Below are 13,901 nucleotides of genomic sequence, written 5' to 3' on the forward strand. Positions count from 1 at the left end.
GGAAAGAGACAGATACTCAGCCAGCTGGGCCCCCTCCCTCACACACATGCCGTCCTCTCAAACACCCTCAGAATGTCACATGTCCACTCACTGTGGAAATCTGAAAATCACTAAGGATCAAGTTAACCTGGAAACCCTGTCTTAGTTGGTTCTGGGTTCTGAGGTAGCCACTGGATGTGGTGAGGATTAGACACCAGATATCAGACAAGAGGATGCTAGTATGTGGGGTGTTGCGTAGGAGAGGAGAAGGAAATCTTTAGTTTCTCTCAACAGGGAGTTTGGGACCCAGGAGGAATTGGAGAGTTTGTGAAGAGGATACTTAATTGTAACAGAAGTTGAGGGGGAGGCAAAACTTGCCACAAATCCTCACTGCTCCCCAACTCACACCAAGGCTCCAGGAGGCCAACGGAGGGCTGGTCACACCCCTAAGCTCCAGGGCTCCTCCAGTGGAGAGGGCCTTACTTATAGCTCCTGGTCTAGTGAGCAGTATTTTGTCACTCAAAAAACAAAACAAAACAAAAACACTCCCTCAGTAGGTTGAAAAAGTCAACACTGGTAAATGCTGAGCTCCATATACTCATTTGTAAATCAGTCATGGTTGGGAAAGAAGGTTTTTCTCACACACATGGGATGCCATAGCGGTTAACTGAGTGCCCAGGTTACCCCACAAAAATCTATTTTACATAGTTTAGGACTAATAGTGCTACTAAGACTCTACTTACTCATGTATAACTGTGTTCACAGGAAGATACACTCTGAATCCCATGGGGGCTCACTGGGCCCTATGAAGGGCAAAGGGTGTCCTGAAGCTATACCCATCCTGGGGCTCAGCAGGGGAGGCAGCTGAGAGCACTGTACACCACTCCTCCCGCACAAGACACTGTGCTGGCCATTTCCATGGGAAAAAGGGTCTGTTAATTACTTCTTGGATAGTAAGAACTGAGATAAAGGAGTCAAAATGAGAGGTTTGTAAGTCATGGACAGTCAGCCTGGGATGGAGCTCGACTCCGGAACCAGCGGCAAAGGCTGCAGTTGCTATACACGGAGCCAAGGGAACGCGACGGAGCCAAGGGAACGCGACGGAGCCAAGGGAACACGACGGAGCCAAGGGAACGCGACGGCTTACACAGCACCGAATCCCAGCCCCACTCAGGCTCCCTGCGGTCACAGCGGCTCCTGCGCGTGGAGGCACAGGACCTATTATTGGTTCTTCTTGGGTTCTTCTACCCCATTTCAGCCTGCAGCTCTGTGCTAAGCTCCAGGAGCTTGGGGGATTTCCCGTCCAGCCCACTGGGAGGGGACAGGAGTGCGCCTGCTTCTCGCTTCTCCGCCCAGGAGCACCGCGGCAGGAGCATCTCGGCAAAGGGCTGGTCGGAGGTGCTCAGTGGCACCGGGGCCTCACGCAGTCAGAACCCAAGGTCCGGCCACAGGTCTGGGTCTGACTGGGCAGTCACAGCTCGCAGGGTCAGCTTATGGGGAGAGTCCAGTTATCAGAGCTGAGGGGAGAGGGATGCATCAAGCAGGATGGCCTTCTCCACCCCGAGCCTGAGCAGAGGCAGGAGGCACCAAATGCAGCCGGAGGAGACAGGACGCAGAGCCAAGTGCACCAGCACGCCGTGTGCCGGCCCAGTCCACATCAGCTCCCGGCGCCTTGGTGGGAGAGGGCGGAGGGGGTGGGGGTGGGGATGGGGTGGGCGGGGCGGGAAGAAGCCAATGACTTACACTGTAGGCATTGATAATCAGTTGAATAATGTTATTAGAGTCTCCATGTAAAATCTCCACTGTTGTTCCAGGTATCAGGGCTGTAAAATTCTTGGGGAAGAAAGAAAACAGAAATAAGCCCATTTGCTCTTCCACACTGTCCGAGAGCAAACCCTGCTCTAGAATAGGAAGGGGTCCCCCACTCAAGTCGGCCACTCTCTCACCCCATAAATTGCAGCAGATGCCACACGGAAGGGTGAAAAGAACTGCACAGGGAAAGTTATTACAGTGGCCTGTGCCACGCCCATTCTGGAATGTCTAGACCGTTCCTCAGAGTACAATGCCATGCTCCTTCCTGAAGACCCCTCCCGTCAGGCATACAATGGGCAACTCTCTGAAAGACGAGCCTCCACGGTCCACCTATTCTTCCGTATTTCCACCGTCTCTCCCCTAGTCTCCAGAGATAGTCCCAGGATCAGCTCAGGGATGCCCTGCGTCGGTTCCACAGAAGTGAAAGAGGCTCTCTCCAAGGGGCTCACGGGCAGCCTCTTTTCCTAAGAGGGAGCAGGGATGTGAATGGCGCCTCTGGTACCTCCGGGCGCAGTCCTTCGACAAAGCAGGCCTTGAAGGAGCTGCCTCTCCTCTTCCAGTTGTACTGACACGTGAGTAGGTCACTTATTAATGTGACAGAAACATCTAGAAATACCCTTAGCTGGCCCTGGACTCCTCCCTGAGCAAGGATGGCTTAAACCAAGGTGGGCCTCTTCCCTCCTGGGCATGTGGGCACACACTCAGCCCGGTCCGTGCCACTGATCCCCTGAACAATGCTATTTGTATATGGGTATGTTGTATCCTGCTATCTTCCACCAAACAAAAACAGAAAAGCAATCCTCCTCCCTCATTCTCATCTTCTGAAATGGACTCAGACTAAAAGAAGATAAAGGGCTCAAGAACATGTAAGTGGCCTTTTATCAGCAATCATCTCAGGCAAGAGCAGTAGTAAAGCAATTAGACAAAGGCTCTTTGCGGGTGTTCAGAATGAAAGCAGAGGGGACCGGGGCTGGCTGTTCTAGAGGTTGGGATGAAGCTCCCATAGCTCTCGGGACCAAGGCTGTCTGTCAGAGGTGAGCTGGGCTGGACATTTAGCTTACGTGCATCCTACCTGAGCCCCTTGGAGGAGAATCCTACTTCCAGATGTGACTTGCCTGTGATTGTGGGAAGGAGCACGTTCACGAGGGCAGTTTACTAATGATGGTCCATGGGAGGACCCAGAAATAGTCTCTTCTAGACAGAACAGATTCATACAAAGACTGCTCTGTTAACTCAAGACATTTATTGTTTTCTTTGGGAATTCCTGTCCCAGGCTAACCCACTGGTCTCCCGCACTCTGTGGGCAAGGCCGGAAAACTCCAGAATACTAGAATGAGTGATGTAGTATTTTCCACTAGATTGAGACAGGGCTCCCCCACACACAGAGTAGCGCTGTCAACACTCCTCACCCCACATTCTAGTCTCCCATTCACCTTAGGGTCAGCATGGACCCCAGAATCAGGACACCAGCTTGCTTCCCTCCCTCCCTCCAGGTATACCTTATAGAGCATATAATGGTTCTTCGTCACTGCAAAGATGAGGTTGATGTTGTTCTCTGCCAACTTCTCTCCCAGCAACGCAAGGGATGGATAGTCCTAAGACCAATGTAGAAGTCAAGGCTGTAACATTTCTTTTTTTTTTTTTTTTTTGTATTTTTCTGAAGTTGGAAACGGGGAGAGACAGTCAGACAGACTCCCGCATGCGCCCAACCGGGATCCACCCGGCACGCCCACCAGGGGCGATGCTCTGCCCACCAGGGGGCGATGCTCTGCCCCTCCGGGGCGTCGCTCTGCCGTGACCAGAGCCACTCTAGCGCCTGGGGCAGAGGCCAAGGAGCCATCCCCAGCACCCGGGCCATCTTTGCTCCAATGGAGCCTTGGCTGCGGGAGGGGAAGAGAGAGACAGAGAGGAAGGAGAGGGGGAGAGGGGTGGAGAAGCAAATGGGCGCTTCTCCTATGTGCCCTGGCCGGGAATCGAACCCGGGTAAGGCTGTAACATTTCTAATGGGCTGAGATACTACCAGGCTCCAGCTTGCACTCAGTGACTCATTGCTTGCCAGGAAAAGCATCTTCCCCAGCAGCCCCTCAATCACAAAGCCCCGACGGCAGCTCCTACAGAGGAAATGTGTAGAGCAGGCCCTCCAGAAAAGGACCGTCTAGCACCTACCAAACTAACCTCTCCCACCCCAGAGCATGGAGAAGTGATGAACAGAGGTTGCTCATACCTAGTCTATGTTTCCATCCTTTCAGCAGGGATGGGGCAGAGTTGGGAGCTCCCAGCCCTGCTGAAAGGATCTACCATCTACCACATCCTACCATCTACCCATCTACCATCAGCACCTAGTATCTTCTTCCATTCCTTAAGACCTTTCCTCCTGATCTCCTTTTCCTGTGACTAACAACTGGGCCTACTGGTGCCCCACCCCACCCCACCCCACCACACATCCTGCTGAGTCCTGTACATGGCTCAGAATGAGCAGAAGAGGCTGCTGACCTATGGACTAAAGGTTGGGACATGGCGGGGGATGGGATATGAGGGAAGGAGGGAGAGAGGGAGGGAGGGAGGGAGGGAAGGAAGGAAAGAGGGAAGAAGAGAGGGAGAGAAGAAGAGAGGGAGAGAAGAAGTATTTTAACAATGTCCTGAAGAATTTTAAGGGCTAATGATAAGTACAGAGGTTCATATCTGTTCTATAGTTATCAGGTTCTACAGTTATGACTCCTTTTCCCAGACTTCATTATTCTTGGGTAATAGGGAAGGCTTGGACATTGGCCACCTCTTGATACTGGAGAAAATGGGCTTATCCAGCAAAGAAAATGAGAAAGAATCCCTTTCTAGCCAGACACCCGAATGGATTTGGGAAGGAAGAAGGTTTAGATTTATTTTTTTCATTGAATAGAAAGTGTGACAAGATCTTGGTAATTGTTGGGTCTGGGTAGCAGGAACATAGGAATTCATTTCACTGGAAATGAATCATTGTATACGTATAGATCATTGTATACGTTTGAAACTTTACATAAATTCTTTTAGATTATATGGTCATGGTCATAGATCACTGGAACTGGAAGATCCTTGGGGCCTCCCATTCCATGCAGGGTGCCTTCTGCCCTACTTCTGACACTGACGGACACAGCGCCTCAGGGAGCTGGTCTCTAGAAGTCGGGAAGTTTTGTGTTGGCTTGTTTGGTCCTGTAACTTCTATCCTAGTTTTGATCTCTGAGGAGTATAGTCCCCACCATCCTGTAAGGTCACCTTTCTCCTCTGAGATTTCTGCTGTCTACCCCCATCACCTCTTTCCTCAGTGAGACACTCCCATTGAGGTGCGCCATGCAGAAGGACGAACCAGCAACAGACTTCCCTGAGAAATGCTCCATGTCAATGAGGAAGTCTGGAGGCCCAGCTGGAGAAGACGGTGCAGTGAAACCCAGTCCCCAAAACGGATGGGAAAGCCAGCGAGCAGAGGGCCAGACAAGGATTTCACCGTCAGGTGAGCCCTTGAACCACGCAGGGTCGTGGGGCAGCACTCGGGCCCGCCCTCACCATCTGGTTGGACGCGGTGTACTCGTTGGCCTCATTCAGGTGGCACTGGCCGTCGTGTGGCTGCACCAGGCCCCCCAGTTTTCCATCAAGTGCGATGTGGGGCACGTCGTCCGATGTGAAGACCAGCAAGTGCAAGGCATCCTTTCGCCAGCCAACCTTCTCCTGAGGAACAGAGGGGTGATGAGTGCAAAGCCTTTCTGAGCACCACCCGAGCCTGCCATGCACATCAGACCAGGCACCAGCTCATTACCAGGGGTCGTGGTTGGTCTGAATCAGGGGAATTCTCCGGTGCTCCCGAGGACCCAAATAAAACCGCTAGAGAGAAATCCCACAGAGCTCGGAAGAGACACAGCCTGGACAGGGAAACTAAATGCATGGAGACCAGTCACCCCAGTTTGGCTCATCCAGGCCCACATGCTGGCCTCTTCCCTCCAGCCCGTCACACTCCTCTCTGGTCCCTGCAGTTCACACCTCAGGGCTCCTTCCCCAAACAGCGTTTACCCCACCCCAACCTCTCACAACACCCTTGGGCAGGCTAGCTTGTCTAAGATGACAAGTAAGTGAACACTTCAGTCCCTAAATTACTCAAAATGGAGTACTCACCAACAGGCCGATATGTCTTTAGAGGATTTGGTAAAACCCACCATCCATACTGGCAGGTGTAAACCACTCCCATCATTAATTGAACCACATTAGTGTTTTAGTTCAATCAGATTAACTCTTTTCTCCCCTTATTGCTTTACTACATGGAATGTATCCACTCATCCGTCAGGAGTCACAGCTAAATACCATCTGTATTGCAATGAAAAACTCGATTTTTCATATTTGGCCACTGTGACCCTAACACTACACTAGGAGCAGCTAAGCCCTGACACTGAGCAACAAAAATTGAGATATGGTTGCCGTCTTACTAACAGCGGAAGGGCATCCCAAAATATGTCGGTAGCAGGGTGAATATATGAAGGGTTTAAACACTGTTGAGAGTTTTTGACACATGCACACTATAGACTGAACTCAAGACCAAATTCACAGACTTGACAATTAAAAGCTATTGCTCTCGGCCCTGGCCGGTTGGCTCAGTGGTGGAGCATCGGCCTGGCATGCAGGAGTCCCGGGTTCGATTCCCGGCCAGGGCACACAGGAGAAGCGCCCATCTACTTCTCCACCCCTCCCCCTCTCCTTCCTCTCTGTCTCTCTCTTCCCCTCCCGCAGCCAAGGTTCCATTGGAGCAAAGTTGGCCCGGGCGCTGAGGATGGCTCTGTAGCCTCTGCCCCAGACACTAGAGTGGCTCTGGTTGCAGCGGAGCAACTCCCCAGATGGGCAGAGCATCGTCCCCTGGTAGGCATGCCGGGTGGATCCCGGTCGGGCGCATGTGGGAGTCTGTCTGACTGCCTCCCCGTTTCCAACTTCAGAAAAATACAAAAAAAAAAAAAAAAAAAAAAAAGCTATTGCTCTCACAGCAGATGAGGGGGTGAGGGTTTCTTCTTCTCTGTCTTATCACCATAACAATGAACATAACAGCTTTCAAGAGCTGTGATGTTTTCTCACTTACTCCAAAAGCAGCATGAAAATAAAAAATAAAAAAAACACAGAAAGTCAGAGTAACATGAGGGAGAAAAGTATCCAGGCCAGTGAGGACTGAAAGCTAGGAAGCCCACTGTAAGGAACTTAACCTTTTAGGGAATCAGCTCCCCTGACTCTCAACATTCACCCCGAACATACAATTTTTTTAAGTGAGAGGACGGGAAAAGATAGACTCCTGCATGTACCCCAACTAGGACCCACCCAGCAACCCCTGTCTGGGGCTAATGCTTGAATCAACCGAGCTTCAATCAGCACCTGAGGCTGACACACTCAGACCAACCAAGCTATCCTCAGCACCCAGGGCTGACACTTAAATCAGTTGAGCCACTGGCTGTGAGAGGAAAGAAGACAGAGGAAGGGGGAGAGGGAGAGAAGCAGATGGTCACTGCTCATGTGTGCTGACTGGAAATTAAAGCTGGGATGTCCGCATGCTGGACCAATGCTTCATCCTCTGAGCCAGCTGGTGCCAGGGCTCCACCATACAATTATTGACTCCTACTGTGTGCCAGGCCCCAATGAAGGCACTGAGTCTAGGCAGAGATATCCTAGATAAGACAGTTCATAGGATAAAATAATTGATGAGCCTGACCAGGCGGTGGCGCAGTGGATAGAACGTCGGACTGGGATGTGGAAGGACCCAGGTTCAAGACCCCGAGGTCTCCAGCTTGAGCACGGGCTCATCTGGTTTGAGCAAAAGCTCACCAATTTGGACCCAAGGTCGCTGGCTCGAGCAAGGGGTTACTCGGTCTGCTGAAGGCCCGCAGTCAAGGCACATATGAGAAAGCAATCAATGAACAACTAAGAAGAAGCAACGCGCAACGAAAAACTAATGATTGATGCTTCTCATCTCTCTCTGTTCCTGTCTGTCTGTCTCTATCTATCCCTCTCTCTCTGTCCCTGTAAAAAAAAATAAAAATTGATGAACTGGACTTCATTAAACTTGCTGTGTACCAGTAGTTGATTACTTACAGCACATGGATATTCTAATGGAGGTAAGTACCATACTTCCCCATGTATAAGATGTACCCTTTTTCAAAAACTTTGGGGTCAAAAACTAGATGCGTCTTATACAGTGGTTGTAGAAATATGGCATTTCAAATGCCATAGATGGAACTGAGGACGAGGCAATATATGAAGATAGTGATTTATCATCAGACACAGATGAGGACAAGCTAATAGATGGGAGTTTTGACAGTCAGTGATGAGGAGCTGTAGGAATTTTATGATGAATAAAACCTGAGTTCAGTAACTTTATGTAATACATTTTTTTTTCAAATTTCAGCCCCCAAAATTAAGGTGCATCTTATACATGGGGAAATACGGTACAATGTCAGTGGTAACTGGGAGAGCCAAGCAGAGAAAGACCTCCAGGGTAGACGAAATTTATCCTGAGCTGGAGGGATGAGGAGGACTCTTCAAGGAAGCTGGAAGAGGGGGTAGGTGGTCATTCTAAGCATTAGCAAAGGCCAAATGAGGAGGCTAGGCACATTTTGGAGACCTGGAACAAGCCATCTAAAAGGTCCCTTAATAGCACTGAAATTTTAAGCTATGCTATAACTAACTTACGGTGTTAGAAGTTGAGGTTCCCATTGGGGGCAGGATTGGGGTGAGGGTAGGGGAGTAAAAGAAGAGGTCACAGGGAGGTCCTGGGTTGTTGGTAATGTTCTGTTTCTTGACCTGGTATTTCTACCTTGTGAAAATTTATCAAAATGCATTTTTATGTAGAATCTTCTATAGGTAGATTTTACTTTGGGGAAAAAAGCTTAAAACTTTTAAATAAATAAAGCAATAACTGTATTTTATGGAGTGTGGAGAGGAGGGGGTGAAATCCATGGAAGATAGAGCATGATCAAGAGAATATAAACCAGCAAGGCTTCTGGACAGGAAAAGTGTGGTTCTGTTATCCAGAAAGGCACAGCTATGTACTAAACACCCTAACATGAATGTAGAAGACCAACTTTTAATTAGACAGATGTATTAAAAACATTAAAGAAAATCAGAAACCTCAATAAATGACAGAAAGAATACTTTCATGGATTGGAAGTTAATGGTTTTATGATGTCATTCTCCCCAGTGAGCTACAGGTTTGACACAATCCCAATCAAAAGCCCAGACGACCTTTTTGAGAAAATGACAAGCTGATTCTAAAACTTATGTGGAAAGGCAAACAATGGAGACTAGCCAAACAATAAAAAAAAAAACCCTACAAACTGGAGACTCACCATCTATACTGTCAAGCTACACTCGTCGAGACATTACAGGACTGGCAGAAAAGTAGATGCACAAACCACTGGAACAGAATAGAGACCAGAAGTGGACCCACACAGAGTCAGCTCAAATGAAGGCACTGAATCAATGAGACATCCATCAGAAAAAATAATGCTCAACCCACATATCTCATTAAATGTAAAAATTAACCTAAAGTAGATCACAGACCAAAATCTATAGAGCTTCTGAAGAAAACCAGAGAAAATCTTTGTGACCTTGGTATAGGCAAAGTGTTCTTGGATAAGACAGTTCATTGGACTAAAAAACTGATGAACTGGACTTCATCAAAATTAGAAACATTTGCTCTTTAAAAGATATCATTAAGAAAATGAAATGACAAGACACCGATTGAAAGAAAATATTTGCAAAAAATAAAAATCTGATAAAGGACTTGCCTCTAATATATAGAAAACTCTCAGAGGTCAACAATAAGAAAACAACTAAATTAAAAAGATAGAGACTTGAACATACATTTTACTAAAGAAGACATATGGATGGAAATAGGTACATGAAAGGATCCTCAGATCTGACTGGTGGTGGCACAATGGATAGGGTATCAAACTGGGATGCTGAGGTTCCAGGTTCAAAACCCCCAGGTCGCTGGCTTGAGTATGAGTTCTCTAGCTTGAGTGTGGATCATCAGTATGATTCCCAAGGTTGCTGGCTTGAAGCCTAAGGTTGCTGGCTTGAGTGAGGGGTCACTGGCTTGACTTGAACCTCCCGGTCAAGGCACACATGAGAAGCAGTCAATGAACAACTAAAGTGATGCAACTATGAGTTGATGTTTCTCATCTCTCTCCCTTCCTGTCTCTCTCTCCCTCTCTTTCTCTCAAGAAAAGGATCCTCAGCATCACCAGTCATTAAGGAGATACACATTAAAACCACAATGAGAAAGACATTACATAGCTTTTCCACTGGCAAACAACCAACTCTGACAATACCAAGTGACAGTAAGGACTTGGAACAAAATGGAACTCTCATAATTGCTAGTGAGAAAACAGAATGTTTCCGCAAGTGGAAAACAAAGTTTGGCAAGTTCTTATAAAGTCAATACACACCTACCATCAACCTAGTAATCCCACTCAAAAGAAATGAAAATTTAGGCTCCCCTAAAACCCTCTGTGCAAATATTTATAGCAGCTATTCATAATGACCAAAAACTAGGAACAACTCAAATGGCCATGGAGCAGAGACTAGATAGACATGTTGTAGTATATCGGCACAATGGGATACTACTCAGCAGTGAAAGAAACAAACTATGGATACACAGCAAGTTCGATGAGTCTCAAAAGCATTGTGGGAAGTGAAAGACGCCTGACTCAGAGGTGATTTACTAACTCCATTTCTACAACATTGAGGAAAAGACAAAAATGTAGGGACAGAAAACAAACTGGTTGGTGTTGCCGAAGTCTGAGGGTAGAGAGAGGATGGACAACAAAGGGACACTTGGAAACTGTGGTGACAAAGATATTCTATATCTTAATTGTAGGGTAGCTGGAAGGCTTTACACCTAAAAAAGGGTGAATTTTACTCTGTAAATTTTCCCTCAATAAACCAGACTTTTAGAAAACCCTTACTGAAGAATATATCTTTTTTAAAATTAATTTATTTATTTATTCATTTTAGAGAGAGAGAGGGAGACAGAGAGAGAGAGAGAGAGAGAGGAGAGAGGAGAGAGAGAAGGGGGGAGGAGCTGGAAGCATCAACTCCCATATGTGCCTTGACCAGGCAAGCCCAGGGTTTCGAACCGGCAACCTCAACATTTCCAGGTCGACGCTTTAACCACTGCGCCACCACAGATCAGGCCTGAAGAATATATCTTTTGACTCAATTATTCTACTTCAGGCGACACTTTGTAAGAACTATTCTGAAAAAATACACAACAGTATTTTTACTAATAGTAACAAAAAGGGAAAGACATGAATGTCCTGCCATTTGGGAATAGTTAAGTAAATGGGGAGATAACTCCTCTATGGTCATTAGAAGTTATGTTCATAAGAAGTATGAAATTATGTGTAAACATTTATGACATAAAGTGAAAAGCAGAGAAACAGCATTGTAATTGCATCACTTTCTATTACAAAGACAGTAAGACATAGAAACAATGTTCCCCATAATAGGGCTGGGGTTAAGATTATGGGCAATCTCTGCTTCTTTTTTCCAAATTATCTTCAATAAGCAAGTACTACTTTTATGAGACTGGGTTCCGAATGTTGGCTCTGTCATTTAACTTTTTTGGTTTCCTTTTCTCCCATGCCAGCTTCTCAAGGGACTTGTGGGGACGGAAAGGAGAGGGGAAGCGAGGAGACAGAACAAGGAGCCACCTGGGCACCTGAAGGTGAGCATCTGAATTCTGCTGCTAGTCCTAATTACTGTGGAGCTTTGACCAAATTGTTGAACACCTCAAAAGCATTTTTCTTGTCAGTAAAATAAGAATAATACCTAACATTTATTGATCACCTCCATTATTCCATTCAATCTTCAGGGCAACCCCTGTGAAGTAAGTAATATATGTATTGCCATCTTGTAGATGAGGAAACCAGCGTTCAGAAACATTCAGTAACTTGCCCAAGGTCACTGAACTAGTAAGGACCCAGGGTCAGATTACAAATTACTTGTCTCTTATCCACAATGCTAAACTACCCAGTCATATATTGAGAGAGGAAGTGGTGTGTGTGTGTGTGTGTGTGTGTGTGTGTGTGTGTGTGTGTAAAAAATGTGTTAATTCATGAAAGCACAAGGGAGGCTCTCAACTAAAGGCTGCCAGGACCAAAGTGAATGCTTGTTGAATGTAAAGGTTGAATCTGCAACAGAAATAGCTCCACCAATTAAGAGCGGGGCATGGAACAATAATAAAGCCCATGTCCTCTGAAGTGGACCCTTGTTATGTAAGCCACGTTAGCAAACTTGGCCCAGAGGTCGGGCTGCAGAGAATGAGTCAGGACATGCATATTTATTCACCCAGCCTTTGGGGCTTGGAGATTTTACAAGTTATGACTCCATAAAGAATTTATATTCAAAATAAATTTCCTACTGTCTGCCTGGTCAGCAGAGCTATCTGTTTTGAAGTCTTAGGTCCTGTATTCCATGTTTGGGGTAGAGAGCAATAGAGGGAAAATAAATATTTATTTTAAAAAATGAAAAGCACTTAAAAAAATACAGTACAGCCTAGGGGACAGAGTATGTAAGCTCTGGAACAGATGAGGCTGAGTTCAAATCTCCATTTTGCTCTAACTATGAGACCCTGTGTGAGCCGTCTCACCTCTCTCAGCCTTTATAGCATCATCTGTGAAATGCAGATGATCCTACTTTGCAAGGGGATGCTACATTTAGACTCAATGCATTTTAAAGTACTCAGCACATAAAAAGAACAAAAACAAAAAAGGAACCTATAATTATTACTCTAAGACTAGCAATAATTTTTACATTTCTTTACTTTTTATTGCACTACTTGGTATGAGACTCCACTTGTTACAGGGACTGTACAGTATTGCATACCAAAGAGTTTAAGGGCTTTCCATTAATTAAAACCACAATGAGATTCTACCACACACCTAATACAATGGCTAAAATTAAAAAGGCTAAATGGGTGAAGTGGGGTCAAAACGTACAAACTTCTGGGTATAAAATAAGTCAAGGGGCTGTACTGTACAGCATGGCGGCTGTGGTTCATAATACTGCACTGCATACTGCACAGCACGGCGGCTGTAGTTCACAATACTGCACTGCATACTGGAAAGCAGCTAGGAGAGTGGCTACTGCACTGCATACTGGAAAGCAGCTAGGGGAGTGGCTACTTCACTGCGTACTGGAAAGCAGCTAGGGGAGTGGCTACTTCACTGCGTACTGGAAAGCAGCTAGGAGAGTGGCTACTGCACTGCGTACTGGAAAGCAGCTAGGAGAGTGGCTACTGCACTGCATACTGGAAAGCAGCTAGGAGAGTGGCTACTGCACTGCGTACTGGAAAGCAGCTAGGAGAGTGGCTCTTAAAAGCTTTCACCATCAAGAAAGAAATCTATAACTGTGCAGTGACAGATGTTGACTGGGTTTTTGTGATCATTTTGCAATATATACAAATGTCGAATCACTACATTGTACTCTTGAAACGAATAATGTTAAGTCAATAGCTCAATTTAAAAAAAATTAAAGGGCCCTGGCTGGTTTGCTCAGTGGATAGAGCATCAGCCCAGTGTATGGATGTCCCAGGTTTGATTCCCAGTCAGGGCACACATGAGAAGTGACAACCTGATTTTCTTCCCCTCCCTCTCCCCCTTCTCTCTCTCTTCTTCTCCCACAGCCAGTAGCTCAACTAGTTCAAGCTTCTGCCCTAGGCACTGAGGATAGCTCAACTGGTTCTAGCATAAGCCTCAGGTGCTAAGAATAGCTCAGTTGATTCGAGCATTGACCCCAGACAGGGGTTGCCAGGTGGATCCCGGACAGGGCTCATGCGGGAGTCTGTCTCTCTGCCTCCCCTCTTCAACTAAAGGCCTCAACTAAAAAAAAAAATTAACCTGACCAAGTGGTGGCACAGTGGATAGAGCAACAGACTGGGACACAGAGGACTCAGGTTCAAAACTCCGAGATTGTTGGCTTGAGCATGGACTCATCTGGCTTGAGTGCAAGCTCACCAGCTTGAGCGTGGGATCATAGACATGACCCATGGTTGCTGGCTTGAGCCCAAGGTTGCTGGCTTGAGCAAGGGGTCACTCACTCTGCTGTAG

The 13,901-nt window shown here is 46.8% G+C and overlaps 1 protein-coding gene across 1 annotated transcript in view; it reads right to left on the reverse strand.

The window, feature by feature from the left end:
• Positions 1-13,901, reverse strand: part of ITGB5 (integrin subunit beta 5) — a 144,903-nt gene that overhangs the window by 60,042 nt on the left and 70,960 nt on the right. The window contains exons 6-8 of the mRNA XM_066240754.1: positions 5,329-5,490; positions 3,291-3,386; positions 1,723-1,812 (exon numbers count right to left, since the gene is read on the reverse strand). Coding sequence (XP_066096851.1) covers positions 1,723-1,812; positions 3,291-3,386; positions 5,329-5,490 — 348 coding nt within the window. The remainder of the gene's footprint in view (positions 1-1,722; positions 1,813-3,290; positions 3,387-5,328; positions 5,491-13,901) is intronic.

This window comes from Saccopteryx bilineata, chromosome 8, assembly GCF_036850765.1.
Source record: "Saccopteryx bilineata isolate mSacBil1 chromosome 8, mSacBil1_pri_phased_curated, whole genome shotgun sequence".
In the NCBI taxonomy this organism is placed as follows: Eukaryota; Metazoa; Chordata; class Mammalia; order Chiroptera; family Emballonuridae; genus Saccopteryx; species Saccopteryx bilineata.